At 40.3% G+C, this 22,645-nt stretch overlaps 1 protein-coding gene across 13 annotated transcripts in view; it reads right to left on the bottom strand.

Annotated features, from left to right (window-relative positions):
* Positions 1-22,645, bottom strand: part of DOCK10 (dedicator of cytokinesis 10) — a 308,358-nt gene that overhangs the window by 67,228 nt on the left and 218,485 nt on the right. For all 13 annotated transcript variants that reach the window (XM_018058883.1, XM_018058892.1, XM_013973005.2 and 10 more), the window contains exons 15-24: positions 17,251-17,373; positions 14,825-14,904; positions 12,644-12,831; positions 12,114-12,179; positions 10,296-10,388; positions 5,293-5,416; positions 4,976-5,097; positions 4,511-4,597; positions 1,650-1,742; positions 1,091-1,209 (exon numbers count right to left, since the gene is read on the bottom strand). In XM_018058883.1, the coding sequence (XP_017914372.1) occupies positions 1,091-1,209; positions 1,650-1,742; positions 4,511-4,597; positions 4,976-5,097; positions 5,293-5,416; positions 10,296-10,388; positions 12,114-12,179; positions 12,644-12,831; positions 14,825-14,904; positions 17,251-17,373 (1,095 nt within the window). The remainder of the gene's footprint in view (positions 1-1,090; positions 1,210-1,649; positions 1,743-4,510; positions 4,598-4,975; positions 5,098-5,292; positions 5,417-10,295; positions 10,389-12,113; positions 12,180-12,643; positions 12,832-14,824; positions 14,905-17,250; positions 17,374-22,645) is intronic.

The following is a 22,645-nucleotide window of genomic DNA, read 5'->3' as shown; positions in this document are numbered from 1 at the left end:
CCCAAATCTACCAAACCCTGGAAACAATCCAGCTATCCTTCAACAGGTGAGTTTTAAACATAATATGATATGGAATACTACTCACATAAAAAGGAGAGGACTATTGATTGATGTAACAATCTGGATGAATCTCCAGAGAGTTATGCTGAGTGAAAAAAGCCAGTTCCTAAAGGTTACACACTGTCATATGATATAATTTCACATTTGTGTGTGCGTGCATGCTCAGTCGTGTCCAACTCTTTGCAATCCCATGGGCTGTAGCCCATCAGGCTTCTCTGCCCATGGGATTCTCCAGGCGAGAATACTGGAGTGGGTTGCCATTTCCTCCTCCAGGGGATCTTCCCGACCCAGGGACTGAACTTGTCTCTTGTGTCTCCTTCACTGGCAGGCGGATTCTTTACCACTGTGCCACCTGGGAAGCCCTCATAAAGCCATATAACTTATATATAAATTTAAAATAGACTATATAATAAATTTATCAACATATAAATACATGGAATATATAATATAAAAATATATGTACTCATATTACATATAAAATTTCAATATAAAATATATAAAATTCTTAAAGTAACAGAATTTTAGAGATGGAGATAAGATTAGCAGTTGCCAGGAATAAGGGATGGAGACCGAGATGAGAAAGAAGAAGGTATGTCAGTAAAAGGGCAACATGAGGGATCTTTCTGGGAAGGGCGATGTTCTGTCTCCTGCTTCTTTCAGCGTCAATATTCTGGGATTGATACTGCCCTACAGTTTTGCTAGATGTCACCATTGGGAACATCTGACGAGAACATGAGCTCTCTTTTGTATTACCTCTTACAACTGCAAGTGCCTGTATAACTATCTCAAAATAAAAAAGTATAATTGAAAAGCACAAAGGAAAAGTTAAAAAAGAGGTCTAAAACTCCACTTGGATGATAATAATAGATGATTAGAAGGGAAGAACTCAAGAGTGAGACATACTTAACTTTGAGATATGTGTTCAAACAAAATGCAAATGTACACAGTTATGTAGCCACTCAGTTATAATTAGAGTTGCCTGTCACCCCAGCTTATAAAATCTCTTCTCCCAAGGCTGTGCTATGAATACCTGGTCACAGTGGTGCTTATTTCATCTTCTTCATTTTGTACCAGAATCTTGAAGAGCTGATTCAAGATTACAGGCAGAAAACTCATGATTGCATGAATCTTTTCCACATTCAGTAAGTTCTGTTAAATTGGCAGAACAGGAAAAAAAAAAAAGGTCATTGATTAAATTTAAAGTACATTCGACTGATGTTCATCAGGACTTGAATATGAATACAGTAGTTCCCCTTTGTTTGGCTTTATTTTTCATGGCATTTCTCATGACATACAGGCATGAGGGTAAATGTTGCAAAGACTCGACATCTAATTAACTAATTTAGAGTGAATTGACTCTGATTTTCAATCATTTTTATTTTGGAGAAACTGATCTTTGCTTACTCTTCCATTATACAGACACCTTTTAGGAACTGTGAAATAAAATCATTTCCTCTTGGAAATGATAAGGTGTTTAAAAATCTTTAAGAATAATTACCCTGAAGCTTGCTACTCAATGCAAAATGTAAAGGTCTGTTTTGCCTATTTCCATCCTGGAGACCACTGCAACTATTTGCATGTCATGTTACCTTACAGGAGCGGACGAAATTCGAGGTAGGTGACTGAGACATATCTTTCTCCCTTTTTTGGCACTGTCGGAAAAATGCGTTCACATGTGGATCCTGAAACAGCAAAAAAAAGTATTGATTTTTTTGATGACACATAAGCTGTGTAACAATCATGGTGATGGGAGGTGAGTCCTTCTGTAGGGCAGATGACTTGATGTGAGGTGCTTTACCTAGGAGGCAGAGAGACAGACCTCTCATTTCCGGAGCTGTTCTGGCATGCTGAGGGCTTGACCTGAACCACAAAGTCTGCTCTCCTTCCTATTTCTTTCTCAGAGATTTGTTTCCTTCTAGGCCATATGACAATAGCTAGAGAATGCCTTCTCTTGGCTCTGTTCCTTCTCCTTTCCTCCCTCTTTTTTTTTTCTCTTTCTTTCTTAAATTGCCTTCTATCACCTTCCTGTTCCTGCTTCTTCCACAGACTTCTATCATTTATTCTTACTATTCTTTACTACACACGAGAATGGGTACAGTTTAATATGTGCAGGGATACTTTCATACTTGAAATGTCAGCGTTAATAAAAAATTAAGAAGTTCACCTGCCATCGTGAAATACAAGTTGACTCCTGTCCTTTGTTAGGGGCAGAATTGTATCCCCTCCAAAATCCATGTGTTGAAGTCCCAACTCCCAGTACCTCAGGTTGTAACCATATTTAAAAATAAGGCCTCTAAAGAGGTAATTATGGTAGTTAGTGTGGTCCTAATCCCAAATATGACTGATGTCTTTACAGAAGAGCAAACTTGGATATTCACACACACAGAGGAAAGCCGAGGAGGGAGGCTTTGGAAGAAGACAACACTCTGACACCTTGATCTCAGATGGCCAGCCTCTACAACTGTGAGAAAATATATTTCTGTTTAAGCAACCCCGTCTGTGGTATTTTCTAATGGCAGCTGGAGCAAACCGATCTGTCTTTTAATGTTTCCTGAAGCAAATGTCACATTGGAAATGCTGGGGGTCAAAATTACATAGTCAGGAAGTGGGATACAGACTCCATGGTGGCTCAGGTGGTAAAGAATCTGCCTGCAATGCAGGAGACCCAGGTTCGATCCCTGGGTCAGGAAGATCCCCTGGAGAAGGGAATGGCAACACACTCCAGTATCCTTGCCTGGAGAATTCCATGGACAGAGGAACCTGGTGGACTAGTCTGTGGGGTCGCAAAGAGTCAGACACGTCTGAGAAACTAGCACTCTGACTTTTCACACTCTTCTGGGTGTTTCTTTGGCATTTGTCAGCTCTAGAGGGGCATCTGTGGTTTGAGTTCCCCAGAGGTCAGTGTGTGTGTGTATGTAAGTAATATTTTCAGTTTTATGTTATTTATTCAAAACTTACTTAGTGAAACCTATTTGTCAGATCCGCAGCTGGCAGGGAAGACAGAGCTCTGGGCAAGGAAAACCCACACCCCTCCTCTGGTCCTTCCATAATGCCCCTGAGATGGATACAACACCATGGTTTCCACACATACCTATTTTCTCACAATCAGACAAGGGCTTCAAAGGAAAAAAGGGTGTCAGATGGTATATGACAAGATGATACAGCATGTCTGAGGGGTCAGCAGATAGGGAAGACTTCTTTGAGGAGGTGATATTTGAACCAAGATTTGAAGGACGGAGAGGAGCTGAAAGACTGATGAGGGGAGGGGAGGCAGAGAGAGAGAGATGGCTTTCCTGGCTGAGGAAAGGCAGTGTCACAAGATCCCTGTGTCCTGGAGGAATGAAGCAGACAGAGGGTACAGTGCATGAAAGGACCTTGGGTCTTTAAAAACTGACGTAAATACCGCTATGGAGGAAGGAAGTTGTCTCCCGGGGCGACGAGTGTGTGGGCAGCGGAAGCTAATGTAGAGAAAGGTAAGTAACGGTGAGTCACAGAGGGACCTGAGCTGTTTGGAGGAAAGTAGCCGGAAGCATGACAAAGAGAAACTCAGGATTCTGAGATGCATAAACGCAGGATTTGGTGGAGAACGATCATTTTGTGCGACTTGACTGGGGCTGATGGCATCAGACAAAAGATGTATTTAAGGAGTTATGATGCAGGACTAGGGAAGAGGACTCAATTTGGCTTGAGGCGCCAGTGGTTATGGAAAGACATTTTGATCCAGTATATGCTGGATTATTTCGCTTTTCTTAGCAACCAAGTATGTGCTAAAGCAGCTTGAAGCAAAAACACAAAAAACTAAAATAAAAAAAAAAAGAAACAAAACCAAACACACACACACAAACACACACCTACAACAACCAAATGCATATTGAATTTAAGAAAGGAGCAATACTTATTCTATGTACAGGTAACAGCTTGCTTTGTAGTTTATAATCAGTATCATAAAAGTTCTCCCATTGTGCTAAATAAAATAAGCTGCCTTGCATGGGAAGGGGTGAGTTTTATGGTAATATGACAGTGGCAATAGTTCCCTGTGTACAGCATTTTGTAGTTTATGAGACATTTTCACATGCAGTTTCTCATTGTGAGCTTCACTACAATCTTAGGTGGAGATTTTCTTTTATTGTTATCATTTTCCTGATGAGGACATGGGATTGAAGGGGTGAAGTGACTTGTCCAAAGTCACTGTGTCAGAAGTTGACCAAAGTGGCTCTCAGATACAGTTTTGCCCACTTCGTGGCCTTTGCTCAGTGAGAGGAGGCTTGGATAGGCATTGGAAATTAGACTGAGTTTCAAGGGAAAGGTCCACAATTTTAAATGTCTCATATTTTTAACACTTGGGTGTGGTCATTAGAAGCAAATCATCTTCCAAGGGAAGTGTCATCTTGATAAATACACTTCTGGAATTTTAGTCTGCAGTTGGATAATATCAGGACAACATGCTCACCTGAGTGTTCACTGTTGATACAATAAATGTCGATACTTTGAAAAGTGGTTTACCACCATCGACCCATTTAATGTCACTCCCAGTGTGCTGCAAAAAAGAGTGTGTTACTGTCACTGCGGCAATTTGAGAGAAAGGAAATATCAATAAATAGGTTATTTGGTTTATGTTAATTTGCCACCTTGATCCATTAGTCTCACAGTACTATAGAGATGGAAAATGAGAGATGCAAATATATTTTGCAGTATTAGTAAATGATACCAATGTGATATCAGGGGATCATTTTGAATAGATCATTTCTACTAGCCACAAACAAAACAAGGTATTGAAATATTACAGGTACAGTTGATTTCTAATTACAATGGATGATTACATTAAGGTGGGATTAATTTAAATAGCCGATGGAAGATAACCTCATGCCATTTAGCCCATGTTATCTTTTCTCTTAAGTTATATGCTACCCAGTACCTTCCCATTTGCAGAATCTTGAAAGCTTAAATAATTTGGAGGCAGGCTTGCTGCTACTGGGATATTATACTCTTGAGAAGCTATCTGATCATCTTTCATCAGAGGAAGCCAAGCATATCCAACTGTAAAAAAAGAAAAACAGAGAGAAAACTTTTCAGTACACACCTTCACGGAGAGGAGTAAAAAGAAAGCTATTTATCATTTACGAATACAAAACTTGGTTTAAAAACTCTAAGTAAATCAGCTTTTCAAGTACTTTCCACTTCAAGTCTCAGAGATGACATGTATGGCTATGTCGGATTGCTTCTGGTCAGTACCTGGTGTTTCCAGTGCCTCCTTCTTTTTGGCGTTAGCTTTCGCATTTATGTCACAAGTGACATGATAAAAAGAAAACAGAATATGGTGTTTCTCATGAAGTTGTGTTGGGAGCTCAATTTTCACCTGCAATGAAAGAGATAGTAGCTGGGCTGAGACTGAAATCATTTTCCTAGGGTCAGGGCAAGACAAAGCATAGGCACTTTAATCTTTGAAAAAGTCTTTAACTGAAATCTAGGTCCACGTTTAAGTCAGCACTAGAAGTACTGATTTAATTCTTAGTACATATCCATCCTGCTAGCACTAATGCGTCAAGATTATATTTCTACTTCTTTATTGTGGTGGATGATAATTTAGACTACCCAGTGTTTCTCCTTAGGTAATTTATGTCATCATGGGCAAACTCTGGGACACAGTTTTGAGCAAACTCCAGGACATAGTGAAGGACAGGGAGGCCTGGCATGCTGCAGTCCATGGGGTCACAAAGAGTCGGACACAACTGAGCAACTCAACAACAGATTTTGCCATGAATTAAACACACACACATATGCAAACAGACATACACATATGAAAAACACACAAGGAGACATAACGGTACAATGTAAATAAGGCACAGATTAAGGACTTATCCTCAAGGGGCATGAATTAAGCTGTCCTCGCCTCCCAAAGGGTGTGCATGGACCATTTGCACAAGCATCACTTGGGAGCTGGTTAGACGTGCAGAAACTCAGACACTACTCCAGACACATGGAATCTGAATCTTCATTTTAAGAAGATCTCCAGGCGATGCTTTTCCGTTTTTAAATCTCTGTCACATAGGCTGCCATTTAATTCCCTCAACAGTCTTGCGAAGTAAGATGGTATAGAGGAAGCAACCAAGGCAAGAGACGTTAGGGGGCTTTGAGTCACTTAGGAGGATAGACTCGTCAGTAATTACTAGGACCTTCCAGGACAAGAACATCTGTCACACTGGAATCCCAGGATCCCAGGCAGGTAACCTACATTCAGTTCAATATTAGCAGCAAGGTAGTTTCTAGAACATCAAATCAAGCAATAAGGTGACAGTGAAAGTGAAGTGAAAGCTGCTCAGTTGTGTCCAACCCTTTGTGACCCCATGGACTATACAGTCCATGGAATTCTCCAGGCCAGAATACTGGAGCAGGTCGCCTTACCCTTCTCCAGGGGCTCTTCCCAAGCCAGGGGTTGACCCAGATCTCCCACACTGCAAGCAGATTCTTTACCAGCTAAGCCACCAGGGAAGCCCAGAGACCCAGGCAAATTATCTACCAATTTATTTATTAGACTCTGTGCATCTATATAGCTAGTTAATTTATTTTTACACTGTTCAGGAGAGAATTTATTAATAGATTTTCAGTGTCATCCCTGGGACAGTAGTATCAGCATCACTTAGAAACTTGTCTAAAAATGTGAATTCTCGGGCCCCATTCCAGACATATACAGGATCCAAAAATCTTCGGGAGGGGGCCGGTTTCAGTAATCTGTGTTTTAGCGAGCCTTTTGGGTGATTCTATGCCCGGTAAAGTTTGAGAACTTCTGAATTAGAATGGTTTGCAGTTTACATATCTGTGTTACATGCCAGCATGCTAACCTGGTAACAAAAGCCAGTATACAGTTCAAAGCATGCAATAACTTAACAGTGCAGTAGAGTGAAATTTTCCTTTTCCAGCCAGAGCACATAGGAATGAAACAGGTGCTTAAGAATTCCAGTTAAACTACATATTAAGGCAAATACTCCTCAGAAGTAAGTACTGAAAATATTCACATTCTATTTTTAACAGTGTCTTAGAAGAATTGATAGCCATGCTTATAATTAAGGCAATCATTTCTTTTTGCAATACAAAGAAGAAAATGGTTTTGAATCTGCATGGCATAGTTCACCAAGCTGCTCATTAGATACACGTTCTCCTGTGGAGAAGCTCACTGCTTTTACAAGGATTCCAGGAAGCACATGAGAGTGATAGAGAGAGAGATTAAAAGCCACACTTAACCCTAAGAACATCCTTTTTTTTTTTTTTTCCTTTGAATCTTATACGTCGACAGAGAATGCGCCTTTTAGATGGGCTTTGTCAAGGGGTCAATATTGTAGTAAATTTTCAGTAATACGGTAATAGACTTTTATCTTAATTTTTTTTCACCTCTGTCCTAAATTTATAGGGAAAAAATTAAGAGCATTAAACGGATGTGGAAGAAGGAGATAAGGTTCCTCAGGTCTGTGGTTTCATCAGTGTTCTTTTAGTAAGTTGAAAAATGGTCCGAGTGTAAGCAAGGGTTATAGGCAGAATAATAGCCCCTCCACTCGCCCCACCCCCCACCCACAATGTCCCCGGGGCTTCCCAGGTGTGCTAGTGGTAAAGAACCCGTTTGCCAATGCATGAGACATAAGAGACACAGGTTCGATCCCTGGGTTGGGAAGATCTCTTGGAGGAGGTCATAGCAACCCACTCATTCCAGTATTCTTGTCTGGAGAAGGAGCCTGGTGGGCTACGGTCCATAGGGTTGCAAAGAGTTGGACACCACTGAGCAACTTAGCACAGAAAGATGTCCCCCATGTCCTAATCCCCAGAATACATGAATATGTTTCCTTACATGGTAAAAGGGACTTCGCAGGTGTAACTAAGATAAGGGTCTTGAGATGGGGAGATTAAACCAGATTAGTTCAGTGGAGCCAGTGTAATCACAAAAGTCCTTATCAGAGAAGGCAGGAGAGTCAGGGTCATAAGAAATGTGAGGAGAGAAACGAGGTCAAAGTGATGACACTGCTGGAAAGGGTCAAAAGCCAAGGAACGTGGGCATTTCCAGAAACTGGAAAAGCAAGGTAAGGATTCTCTCCAGAGCCTAAAGGAGAAATGGATCCCTGCTGACACCTGATTTCAGCCCTGGGGACCCATTTCAGAGTTTTGACCTGCACAGCAAACTGTAAGATCATCAATGTGTGTTATTTAGCTCACTAGACTGAGATAATTTCTTAGAGCAGTAACAGGAAATTAATACAAAAGCTGTGATATTTTTAATCCCACACATCATACTGACAGGTTTCATGAGTTCAGACCTTAGTTTAATGGTTAGAAATTAAATTTAATTATTGGAACTTGTTTTCCTGAAGCTATTTATACTACAAGCTGACATGTGTATAGTAATTTACCATTAATCCAATGAAGTTTTTTTGTTGTTGTTATTTAAAAAAAAATTTTTTTTTGCCATGCTGCCCTGCTTATGCGATCTTAGTTCCCCAACAGAGGGCTGAACCCAGGCTCCTGGCAGTGGAAGTGCAGAGTCCTAACCCTTGGACCACCAGGGAAGTCCCCCAGTGAGTGTTTTAGATGTGTTATAGCAGAGTGGTGAAGCTTCAGGTTCTGCAGTCACATGGCCTGGCCTATATTTTGACTGTCACTTCATAGTTACATGCCCTAGGCTGAGTTGCTTCCCTGACCCCCAGTTTCCTTATCTGTAAAGTAGGAAGGATTGAAGGTTCATTTTATGTGTCAACTTGACTGGGCCATGGGATGCCCAGATAGCTGGTTAAATGATTTCTGGGCGTGTCTATGAGGCTGTTTCTGGAAGAGACCAGCATTTGAATTTGGACTGAGCAAAGTGGATGGCTCTCCCCACGGGGGTGACCATCATCCCACTGAGGTCCAGAATAGAACAAGAAGGCTGGGGAAGGTGGAACTCCCTCCCTGCTTGACTGCTTGACCTGGAACACTGATCTTCTCCTGCCCTTGGTGCTGCTGGTTCTCAGGCCTTCAAACCTGGCCTGGAATCTACAATAGGCACTCTGGTTCTCAGGCTTTTGAACTACACCAAAGGCTTTCTGCTAAAGCTGAAACTCCAGTACTTTGGCCACCTCATGCAAAGAGTTGACTCATTGGAAAAGACTCTGATGCTGGGAGGGATTGGGGGCAGGAGGAGAAGGGGATGACAGAGGATGAGATGGCTGGATGGCATCACTGACTCCATGGACGTGAGTCTGAGTGAACTCTGGGAGCTGGTGATGGACAGGGAGGCCTGGCGTGCTGCGATTCATGGAGTCGCAGAGTCGGACATGACTGAGTGACTGAACTGAAAGGCTTTCTTGGGTTTCCAGCTGGAGATGATAGATTATGGGACTTTTAAGCCTCCTTGTATTAAATTATATCTATCTATCTATCTTCATATTGGCTCTGGTTCTCTGGAGAAAGCTGAGTGGATGAAGGGAGACGGTGCACACTTGGAGGACAGTGTGGAGCCTGGCACATAATAAGAGTCTTAAGAACTGGCAAAGCAGGTCCTCAGGGGAACGGGTCCAAGCTCCTTCAATTACTAAGAAGGTTATAAGCAACAGTGCTGGCTCATACTCTAGCTTTTTTTGCTTTGTTCCTTAAGACATCAAATGCTGCTGCTGCTGCTGCCAAGTCGCTTCAGTCGTGTCCGACTCTGTGCGACCCCATAGACGGCAGCCCACCAGGGTTCCCTGTCCCTGGGATTCTCCAGGCAAGAACACTGGAGTGGGTTGCCATTTCCTTCTCCAATGCATGAAAGTGAAAAGTGAAAGTCAAGTCGCTTAGTCATGTCCGACTCTTAGCGACCCCATGGACTGCAGCCCACCAGGCTCCTCCGTCCATGGGATTTTCCAGGCAAGAGTACTGGAGTGGGGTGCCATTGCCTTTTCCAGAAATGCTGCTACTGATTGGTAGGAACTATCTAACACGATCTTTGTTATAGTAGCCAATGAAATAAAAGAAAAAATTCATCTAATTTGAAAGGAATGATAATAAAAATTTCTCTTTTTAAAAAGACAATCATATGCTGAAATATATGAATTTTCAACATGGTCCTGGGGCAACTGTCAATGAATGTAGTTTCGGAAGCTTGGTTATCTAAATACCTGTTAAGGAACGTCCTGAGTCGGAGGTGTAGTCAAGAGAGCATCTATCATCATGTATTATCTCACCCACTCACACATCTTTTAAGGAGCTGCTGAAGGCAGGGAAGTCTTGACCCTTACCTCATCCGAGAAATCTGGATTCTGGGAATGGTGCAGAACTGCAGTGTAGGCAGCCGAGGTGAAGAGGGGCCCTCCAGGTTTTCCATAAATACACTGTTTAAAACATCATGAGTTGAATAATTATGAGGGTCTGAAATTAACCCTGAGCACAGAAAGGCCACAACTTTTTTCTGTTCCCCATTCTGGAACAAAGATAAATTTTGTGATAACCTTCCAGGCTTAGCTGATATCTAATTAACCTTGAACTTCTTTGGTCTGCTGTCCTGTATTTATTCTACAACGGGGCACTGTTGAAGAAAATATGAAGGCTTTAATTCACTCTGTAGATATTACATCAAAACTGAATATCTGAGTCAGTTCACTACCTAACTTTTGATTACTGGAGATAAGAGACTGTTTATTTTTGATTCCTGCAGCCCATGGTATCCAACTCTGATCTAGAGTTTAAGGTCATCAGTCCTGGGTGACCACAAGGCTTGGTTTGACCCCAGTACTTGACATGCCAGCCCCCAACCAAGAATGCTGGAATCCTAGGGCTGGTTCCAGGCTCTACCATATTGTATTTTTCTTCTGTCCCAGGTCCTAATCAGGCCAGCTGGTGGGGATATGGTATTTTCCGGTCATAAAAGTCCTTTTAGCCCAAGGTTCAGAGTCCCTCTACTGAAGTTAGCTGTATCTCTGAGTAATGCTCTAGAATGCAGTGAAACAGAGGTCACACATACCTGCAAGTACTTTTCATTTTTAAGAATTTTCCCCATAAGCAATGCTCTAACAGGCCTGGTGTGTTTGCCATCTGCTCACTGCTATTGTTCGCCTGACAATTTCATTTCATTTTAGTTTTTCTCTCCTGCTGCTAATGCTATTGTGGAACTTGGAACCTGAGGAGGCTGAGAGTACCTTAGGACAATTTTAAAGAACTCTTTCTCTCTACTCTGCATGATTCATTCAATCACTCAAACTGCTTACTGTTCTTCTGAATAATGCTACCACCCTTCTGAGTTTGGAGAATATAACTGGTCCCTGACAGAGTGCTTTAAGAGATGATCTCAGATAATTGTGGGGGTTAGCTAGAAATGAGTTTTGTCCTTTACTATCTCTTTCCTCTGATTCATTGAAACTGGGAAGATCTGGCTGCAAGCCCACTAAAAAGAATTTTCCACTCTATTTTTATAGGTTACTTTATGTTGTTTGAAGTTCCTAAAATAAAAAGAGCATACATCAAATATGAACTCTGAAAAAAGCCATCTAGTTGCAGTTTTATAGGTTCAAACAGCCCAGTTCATACAAACCTCATGGTTTTATTGATCTTATTAAATCATGTGATCAACAGCAGGGACCAGCTTCCCAGGGCCATTTCCCAGGTCCTCAGGCAGATGGCCACATGCACCTTGCATAAAAGTGAGCATCCCATGGGGCACCTGCATTAGCCATCAGGCCAGTAGGAGCAGCCCTTCTGCACAGACCACGTGAAGGCCAGCTGGGATGTGGCATTTGAAATCAAGTACGGTGAATTCATGAGATGCAGGCTAATCTCTGAAAAGGGCAAAGACTTCCAGCGGGGAATCTTTGCATTGATTTCACACTAGAATGCCTTCCTTTTTTCCAAATCATGAAAAGCTAAGTGGAGCCACGAGACTGGCATTTCTAATAGATCTAGTTAATGGTGGCTATTCAATCAGCTACATGTTAGGAAACTTAAAATAAATGTACTAACTGCTCCTCTTTCAAGCACACTAAAATAAAAGCTTCTCGGTGGTGGAGGGAACCAGGGCACCTGCCTCCCCCTTTACGCTGTGTTCCCCCTGGGGCTTGGCTCACCTTCAAGGGCCTGGCATCTTCCTCATCAGAATTTTTAAATTCAATGCACACGGTTATATTTCGTGCCTGAAATTACAGCAGAGGAAATGGACATTGTAATTTCCTGTTAGATAACATCACAAAACAATTCAAGTGCCTAAAATAAGTACCTTCTAATTAAATCTGAAAAATGTAGACTAGCCAACATTTTCTTGTGATAGTATTCATAGTGCTCAGAAATAGAAGGAGGATTTGGAGAGATTATTTCAAAGGGAATAAAAGACTCATATTGAAAGTACAGGTATGCTATTTTCAGAGTTTCTAAATAAACTAAAAATAGAGTCTAGAACAAAATTAATTAGGGCTGATTTCAGAAAGGATTATTCATATACTATAAAATGCATATCCTTAAACACTTTTAAGGTAAAACTCATCACTGCCTCTCATTAGTGTTGGCCCATAGTAATTTGTTTTTGAACTTTCATGAAGCCATCTTAATATGGTCTGAATAGGGTAGCGAGAGAGGATGATATTTCAGAAACATATCATACCTTGTTGAAACATTTCTGGCTATCATACTTGAGGTGCTTGGGGTAGATGTAAATCTGATTTTTGTATACTCTGTAAGGACGGCAATACTTTGTTGAGTCATAAATAAATTCTTCCACTTCCACTGTGGGTTCTGGTTTTGCCGTCACATTGAAAGGCTTGACAGGAATAAAGGACGATGTTACACAGTCTTTAAAAATCAGAAATAAAAGTTTGTCATTGAATATGATCATAAGTGAACAGGACTTAATCTATTTAAAAGTGAATCTATTCAAAATAGAAATTCTATACTTGTATACCAATTTATGTTAAATTATGCTGGCATGAAAAATTTTTAGGAGGCAAGCATGATAGATAATTAGTGATATATTTAACATCAAAACTAATGTCTCAAAAAACTGGCAAATCTTTTGGATTTATAACCATTTTCTTTTTGTAGTAAGCTTCATAGAAAAAGTAAATTTTAGCTGGAGATCCTCGGAGCATACTAACCAGGCCGGGTTGGACCCCTGGGTTGGGAAGATCCCCTGGAGAAGGGAATGGCAACCCACTCCAGTATTTTTGCCTGGAAAATCCCATAGACAGAGGAGTCTGGTGGGCTCACAAAGAGTCAGACATGACTGAGCAACTAACATATATAAGATAAAGAGTAGTCCACTGACCTTAACCATAACACTATAGAAATTGATCTGTGATAGAACAAAACTCTGTCCAATGGATTTATTATTGGCTTAATTGTAATTTTCCCTATGGAATGATTTCACAACATTGGTCATAATCACCCTCTGCATTAGTTACAATTTTATTTTTTCTTTGGTTTTTATCATCTCTTAAACTCTAACTTTGTAAAAAGTAGCCTAAAAGGGGGAAAAGACCATGAAGAATATATAAATCAAAACTGGTCACTATATAGTTTGGAGGCTTCAGCCTGCAGTACTGAAAGACAGCAAGGTTTTATACCTTCCTTTACTGCCTCTGGAATTTTCCTGTGTCCAAACAAGCAAAATGGTTAGCTAAATATGCTTGGGAATCAGATTACAAGATTTTTTTTTACCAAAAAATCATGTATAATTTTTAAATTATATATTTAGATTTCTCTGATGTTCTCTGGCTCTTTCAGAGAGAATATTGTAGCTTTCTCTTTTGCTATTTTTCTTTTCCCTAGGTAATAACATCTACGTCCCACACATCAGGTAGAGGAAATGGCTTAGTTTATCTTCTGGTTTTTCACCCCAATCAATATAAAAGTGATTTGGAGCTATGGGTTAAGTGAGAATGCTTTTTTTTTTTCATATTACAGTGACTTGTGGAAAAATCATAAGAATGAAAAACTTAATAGTGCTCATGGTAATTCAAATATCCTGTGATAATGACCCTTTTCCTGTTTTTAGCTCTTTTTAGAATGCCTTTATTCATTATTTGCACCACCGAGAAAGTCACTAAAAAGCGTAATAAGAAGGAGAAAAACAATCTCACCACTTATAAATCAATTCTGAAGATCTTATTTATAAATTAATAAAATTGCTTCTGAAATTTAAATTTTCACTAACATAAATGAACCATATTCTGAGAAAGATACATGCTCTCTGTGTAATAAGGGTCTAGAAACATTCCAGCTATAACTACTGCATGGCCCTGGGTAGCTACACACGGTGTCTGGAGTAGCTTTTTGGCAGCACAGTGTGGCATTGCCCAATATGGGTTAGGTTTATCAATACCTCTGAAACTGACTTTTGTCATTTGCAACCCTTCAGTGTTTGAGGATTAAGTGATATAGTGTAATATCCTGCCAGGTGTATGGTGAATATTAGGTTACCCTGAATATAGCTCCTGTCTTATAATACGTATGCTGCTGCTAAGTCACTTCAGTCGTGTCCGACTCTGTGCGACCCCACAGACAGCAGCCCACCAGGCTCCCCCATCCCTGAGATTCTCCAGGCAAGAACACTGGAGTGGCTTGCCATTGCCTTCTCCCTGTAATATGCATAAGTCTGTCCTAATGGAGAAAGAAGTCCCAAATTTTTACATGATAATGAATTAGTTATCCCAAACCTTAAGATAAAATATCCCAAACAAATCTTTGTAACAAACTATCTATCCAATGAACCAACCAACCAATCAACCAACCAAAAAGCCACTGAATACTCAAACTGTACAAAGAAACCATGACATCATCATCATACTTGGATGCTCCAAAGGAATGTTGTCGACAGCAATATCCAGGCTTCCAGGAATGGTCTGTGTTTTGCTTATTCTGTCATTTCTGTGAAAGTATGCCAGCATAGACACACACACACACACACACAGAAACACACAATGAGTTAATTCTAGTTGTCAAGGAGAAAAAAAAAAACAGTCAACTGTAATTCTGAGCTTTGATAAGAATAAACAGTAGAATCTTAAATAATCTGTGAATAATTTCATTTAGCTAGTTGAAAACTAAAATGTATGTGATTTTGCAAATAAAAATTAAAAATCAGGGAGGGATCAAGTTATAGATATTCTAAAGGATATTTTAAACTTGTTTGTACCACTTCAGAAAACCATTTATTTAGCCAAATAAGTACCATGTAAATTATTAGTTTTGGTAAATGGTAGATAGCTTTGTTAACAAAAGATACTAGCATTTGAATTGATTTAAATGATTCACTTTCATGGGGAATTTTAAGAATTTTTGAGAGCAAGGCTGCTTTTTGCTACAACTGCTTTTTCCCTCTTCACCAACAATCCAGGAGAAAAAGGGGCCTTTCCTTGACCCCGGTTCTTCTTCTTCCACCTTTGCAAGTGTATGTAGATACTTCTTCACCACCTAACCCTGCTCCCACGTTCATTCTAATTTATGAGTCCTTGAATTTCTTTCCTTTCCTCTTTCCTAAAACCTTCTCCCCTATTTTCCTTTATAGTAAGGTAGAAGTTGTTGATCACAATTTCAAATGTTACCCCTCTCAGGAAATCTACTTTGAGAGGCAGAATAATTATAGTGATGGGTCAAGTCAGCTCTTTCCAGCTTGTGAGAGTTGATGGTTAAATTTTCAGCTATTTTGCCTGCCAACTGTAAAACACAGCCATTATTAAAAATAAAACTATATAAACTTATCATTAAACACATAATTAAACACCAAGGTAATAAGTACTAAAATTGCATCACTTAGTAATTGTTTTACTACCTGGTGAGATGATCCGTGATCTTGAGGTTATTTACACCTAACTGTGTGGTGGAAATGTCATAATGGTGTGCACCTTTCTTCCCAACTCCATGTTGCTAAAGCCCCACTGGTAGCTTGAAATCAGCAATGGTAGGAGCAGTTACACCACAGAATTTAGCTATCAGTACAAATCAGATTTTTCCTGCCAGAGGGTTAGGGGTAGACATTTATCAGCACACTACTAAGAATAAATGTCATAAGGTGTGAGGCATCTGTGAAATAACTGAATCTCACAGTATGGCACTGGGTATTCCAGATGCCCTCTAAATGCTATAATGATTACTTTCTTTGCTAAACACCAATAACATGGGTTTCATGACAATATGGTCTTCCGTTTTGCCCATTTGTTTCTGCTGTGTTACAACTTTTCATGTTTTAATACATTTTGGAAAAAGTAAAGAGAAAAAGTATACTTATTTTCTACTTAGTGGCTATAGGAGTTTTGATCATGAAGTTTGAAAAAAGGAGGGTCTCCCCATGTAAGGAGTGGTCCTGTAGAATCCCATAAAAAGTAATATTGGCTCAATTCTACCTTTATTTTGCTTTCAAAGGTTTATATTTTTTCCAGAACAAAAAAAGACATTGGGCAAACTTCCCTTCTAGTTAAATAGAACTATATCATTTATTGAAGATACAGAAAATATTATTCATAGTAGTATATTATTTTAGTTCTGGATAAACAAAGTAATTGATAAGAAACTGCTGATTCTGAGACGGGAGAGGCAGACAGCTTATATCTGATGAAGAGGCAGTGGGTACAGCATCCTGAGTGTGTCAGAGGACTAACAGTTTCAGTTCAGTCATGTATCATGAAAGAGCTTAACATCGTCACATCATCACGTTCCTGTCTGTTCCTTGGTATGCTTACTCTTAGAACCCAGTCACCATGCCACGAGGAAGCCGTAGCATCTGATGGAGAGGCTCCCACGGAGAAGAACCAAGGTCTCCACTCCACAGTTCCAGCCAAGCTCCCAGCCAACAGCCAGCACCAACTTGCCAGTCATCAAATGCACTATCTCAAAAATGGGTCCTTCAGCTCTCTTTGGTCTCTTCCCGTTAATGCCACATATAGACGAGACAGTCTCCTCGCCTGGCCATGCTCGAATTATGGACTCAAGGGTAAAAGTGATGTTGTTTGAAGCTACTAAATTTGGGGGTGATTTCTTACATAGCTATCAATCACTGATACAGTTTAACGTTTCACTCTCCTTCTATATTATTCTGGCAAAATGACTCAGGGTGTCAACTGGGCATATGTGAGGTCATCTGCAAAGCATCTGTTTTCGAAGGAGCTTGGTATTTGAAGAATCTGGTAATCAATTATTGTTTTTGCAGAAATACTAAATGAACAGTAGCAATGGAACTGATTCACGTTGATTTCAAGAGTATCCCCCAAGTCCTACCTTATATAATCTGACGCTAGTTTAAGGAGGTCCTCAGTTGAAATCTTGTTACTTTCTTGTCTATACAGCGGTGAAAACCTTGAGTCTCTGTTCATATTTCCCTGGTTGTCCTTAAATACTGGTCTGAAAGAAAACAATATTTATTCAGTTTGATATCTGGCATGGGAGGGAGGTAAGAATTCTACTACTGAACAACAATGCTCCCCTTTTGGTATTTGGATATCATTTACCAAGATGTATTTTTAAGTTGACTAAAGTGATTCAACTTCCCACTTAAAATGGAAGAAACGCCAAGGAACTTATATAGTAAAGAGACAAGAAAACTTCTTTGACAAAAATTTCATTTGTATACTGTATTTATTATCTTTAATTTCTTATTTTCAACCTAGTATCTACAGTGACAGCAGCCCATATTAATTACAAGTACATTTATTTATGATTTAGTAATGTATCAAAGCCATAGACTATTAGGAGTGTGGAGAGGAATAGGAACACAGGTTATTACTTTTTCATCATTTCCTGGGCAAGTTAGGGTCACGCTGGGTTGGGCGGTGCCATTAGAATTTACAAGTAGAGGAAATGGGATAAGGTGGTGTATATGGGTGTAGAGAGGCAGACTCTTTAACATTTTCATGAAGATAAAGGTGCCCATGTCCTAAAGTTTAGGACAGACACAAAGATAAAATCGAAAACGCCTGAGTAAGCCTTTTGTACCAAACAAAGAGAGTACCATGAACCTGGACAATTTATTTCCTCCCTTGGTCCATTTCAATGGGATTATATAGATTTATTTAAAATACATGAAGCTTTTTCATCCCAATAATACAGTAATGTGAGGCAACATTTCTTGAAAAGCAAGTATACATAGCATCAGTTCAGTTCAGTCGCTCAGTCCAACTCTTTGCAACTACAGGAATCGCAGCACGCCAGGCCTCCCTGTCCATCACCAACTCCCGGAGTTCACTCAAACTCACGTCTATCGAGTCAGTGATGCCATCCAGCCATCTTATCCTCTGTCGTCCCCTTCTCCTTCTGCCCCCAATCCCTCCCAGCATCAGAGTCTTTTCCAATGAGTCAACTCTTCGCATGGGATGGCCAAAGTATTGGAGTTTCAGCTTTAGCATCAGTCCTTCCAAAGAATACCCAGGACTGATCTCCTTTAGGATGGACTGGTTGGATCTCCTTGCCGTCCAAGGGACTCTCAAGAGTCTTCTCCAACACCATTGTTCAAAAGCATCAATTCTTTGGCACTCAGCCTTCTTCACAGTCCAACTCTCACAACCATTCATGACCACAGGAAAAACCATAGCCTTGACTAGACGGACCTTAGTCGGCAAAGTCATGTCTCTGCTTTTGAATATGCTATCTAGGTTGGTCATAACTTTCCTTCCAAGCAGTAAGTGTCTTTTAATTTCATGGCTGCAATCACCATCTGCAGTGATTTTGGAGCCCCCCCAAAAAAGTCTGACACTGTTTCCCCTGTTTCCCCATCTATTTCCCATGAAGTGATGGGACCCGATGCCATGATCTTAGTTTTCTGAATGTTGAGCTTTAAGCCAACTTTTTCGCTCTCCTCTTTCACTTTCATCAAGAGGCTTTTTAGTTCCTCTTCACTTTCTGCCATAAGGGTGGTGTCATCTGCATATCTGAAGTTATTGATATTTCTCCCGGCAATCTTGATTCCAGCTTGTGCTTCTTCCAGCCCAGCATTTCTCATGATGTACTCTGTATATAAGTTAAATAAGCAGGGTGACAATACACAGCCTTGACGTACTCCTTGTTCTATTTGGAACCAGTCTGTTGCTCCATGTCCAGTTCTAACTGTTGCTTCCTGACCTTAGTGCCATTTTTCTTCCCTATAATTTATCATACTCTGTGCCCATTGGACAAAAATTAAATCTATGTGTAATTGATTTTTCTTTAGTGTTAAGAGAAATGCTGAATTTTTATTTCTCCTAACTTAAGAACCATCAAGAGACTCTTACTACTCTTTAAATGAGCTAAAGATTTCAATACATAGGCTGAGAAGGTCATTTAAATGGCTATCTGATCATAGAGATTGAGTTTAGTGTCAAATAATTTAGAAAATGGGCAAAGAAAGGATCAGAATGATATTTTTAGAATACTTCAGCCTTTCTCCTTAGTTTTTCTTTTGTGTGTGTGAAGTAGCAACTGAGAGAGAAAAAAAGAGAAGTCTTCTATGTAATAACACTGCAGGAACTATGGATATGAATCAGCTTTGCTATGTTTAGTTGTGTCTGACTGTTTGCGTCCCTATGGACTGTAGCCTACCAGGCTCTGCTGCCCATGGAATTCTCCAGGCAAGAATACTGGAGTGGGTTGCTATTTCCTTCTCCAGAGGATCTTCCTGACCCATGGACTGAACCCCTGTCTCTTGCATATTCTACAATAGCAGGTGGATTCTTTACTACAAGGGCTGGGCCAGGAATTTCTCAGAATATTTTTAGGATCCTTGAACGTTTCTCTTCAGTTTTTTTTCTGTGAGAGAAAAAAAGGTCCTCTCTCAAATAACACTGTGGGAGACAAATGAAAATATTTAACTTACAGATTATTTTCATTTATATATCATCCAGGACTTTTGTCTGAATGTGTGTCATGTTTTTCAACATAGGAGGAAGTTAAATTGAGTATTTTTTTTTTTAAGGTTAACCAGTCACTTGAAATCTATTGGCAGACTTGAGCTGTATCACTGATTTTGCTCTTACCCATAGCTCTGTTGTGGAGATAGCTCAGTTACATTGGAAAGATTGTGAAGAACAGAGCGTCACAGAGGAGCACTGATCCGAGCACCACACACTCTGTCCCTGCTTGATCAATATGCTAGCTGGCAGGAGAGCAGAGAACTCATTCATTTACACAGATGGTTTCAGGGTGGCTGAGACATCGTGTCCTGTTCCAACTGCCAGAGTTGAGCAATGATTGGTGTGCAATGATCTCAAAGCCTTGACGTGTGGGGTGTGATTGAAAAAAAAAGTGCTGCATTTAGCCTAAAGGAAAAGAAGCTTAGGTATCCACGAAAGCTTCATTCATAAGCATGAACAGATGTGATATATAGAAAGAATGAAGAATTGAAGTTTTTGAACTGTGGGGCTGGAGAAGACTCTTGAGAGTTCCTTGGACAGCAGGGAGATCAAACCAGTCAATCCTAAAGGAAATCAATCCTGAATATTCATTGGAAGGACTGATGCTGAAGTTGAGGCTCCAATACTTCGGCCACCTGATGCGAAAAGTCGATTCATTGGAAAAATACCCTGATGCTGGGAAAGGTTGAGGGCAGGAGGAGAAGGGGGCGACTGAAGATGCGATGGTTGGATGGCATACTGACTCAACGGACATGAGTTTGAGCAAACTCCGGGAGGGAGTGAAGGACAGGGAAGCCTGGAGTGCTGCAGATCATGGGATTACCAACTGAACAACACAGAACTGAAGCACATTTTTTGTGGCTTTGGAAGACAAAACATACAAGTGACTATCAAGCAGTTTAAAACTGTGTATATATTATATATGTATATATACGTGCATGCTAAGTAGCTTTAGCTGTATCCAGCTCTTTGTGACCATATGGACTATAGCTTGCCAGGCTCCCTTGTCCATGGAGTTTTCCAGGCAAGAATACTGGAGTGGGTTGCCATTCTCTCCTCCAGGGGATCTATCCAATTCAGGGATCGAACCCGTGTCTCATGTCTCCTACACTGGCAGGCAGGTTCCCACTAGTGCTACCTGGGAAGCCCCGTGTATACATATGCACATGCTGCTGCTGCTGCTAAGTCACATCAGTCCTGTCCGACTCTGTGCGACCCCATAGACGACAGCCCACAAGGCTCCCCCGTCCCTGGGATTCTCCTGGCAAGAACACTGGAGTGGGTTGCCATTTCCTTCTCCAATGCATGAAAGTGAAAAGTGAAAGTCAAGTCGCTCAGTTGTGTCCGACCCTCAGCGACTCCATGGACTGCAGCCTACCAGGCTCCTCCATCCATGGGATTTTCCAGGCAAGAGTACTGGAGTGGGCTGCCATTGCCTTCTCTGATACATACGCACATATACATATATATATCTGAAGAATTATCTAATCATTAGAGCTATAAAAAGACAGAACCACTCGGGGACATACTTGAATTTTTGACATTGGAAGGATCTGGATGGAGGTTGGACAACCACTTGGGGGTGTTGCTTCACTGTCTTTTATAAATGTATAGATAAAAGAATCAAATTTTTGTTTTAGTCTTATTTAATTCTAAAGAAAATCCAGTGTTTTAACTCTGGTCCATCTGAAATGTTGCATAGGATAGAGAAAAGGAATCAAAAACAGTCTTGTCCTGCACAGGAGAAATATCATATGACATCCCTTACTTGTGGAATCTAAAAAGAAATGATACAAATGAACTTACAAAATAGGAAGATTCACAGACTTAGAAAACAAACTTATGGTTGCTGGAGGTAACGAAAGTTAGGGACTTTGGGAAGGTCATGTATACACTGCTCTGTTTAAAATGAATAACCAACAAAGATCTATTGTATAGCATAGGGAACTCTGCTCAATGATATGTGCCAGCCTGGATAGGAAGGGGGTTTGGGGAGAATGGATACATGTATATGTATGGTTGAGTCCCTTTGCCATTCACCTGAGACTAACATAATATTGTCAATTAGCTATAGCCCAATACAAAATCGAAAGTTTAAAGTTTAAAAAGTTTAAAAACAGATTCTTGTCCTGGATTTAGGCCCACATAACTCTGAGCCTTACATGGGTGGAAAGAGTTTGATTTAACACAAGGCACATTTGTAAAGGTTGACTTTCTCCTGAATCAATGAGTGAACAACACTCATTGCTTGTAGCCGTCTGAATGTGTTCTCTTTATCTACTCTCAATATAATCTTTTTTACTGTAAAATGGCACTGCAGCTGGTGCCAAAAATAAGAACATGCACCAAATTAGCCCTAGATGAAATGTTCACAGTGATGAATATGTGTGTCTTGCAGCTGGTGGGATGATTGCATCTGGGCAGAAATATTATGACTTTATAAGCTTATTGTCAACTTGAGGCTTCTTAGCGGCAATTGATTTTAAGGGCCAAAAGATTTTAGAGTACACTCAGAGCTATATCTTGAGACAAGCTGCAATCAAGAAAATCTAATGGAAAGGAAAAGGAGTCAGAGAACCTGCAGTATCAATAGGGTATTCAAATAAGACAGCAGGCTAGCTCATGTCAAAATGACCTGAGTATCAAGGAGCCCTCCCCTGACTTGATCAACAATTTATTTGAAGCAGTTTCTACACTGTGAAGGGAAAATTAAAATCTTCTTTGGTTGTATCTTGTACTTGTTTTTGTGGTTAGATTTCCTCAAGTGTTCTGTAGCATGCCAGGTTTCTCTG

The sequence above is a fragment of the Capra hircus genome, chromosome 2, assembly GCF_001704415.2.
Source record: "Capra hircus breed San Clemente chromosome 2, ASM170441v1, whole genome shotgun sequence".
Taxonomy (NCBI): Eukaryota; Metazoa; Chordata; class Mammalia; order Artiodactyla; family Bovidae; genus Capra; species Capra hircus.
The sequence above is the reverse complement of the archived record's forward strand: the minus strand, read 5'-3'. Positions and strand labels throughout refer to the sequence as shown.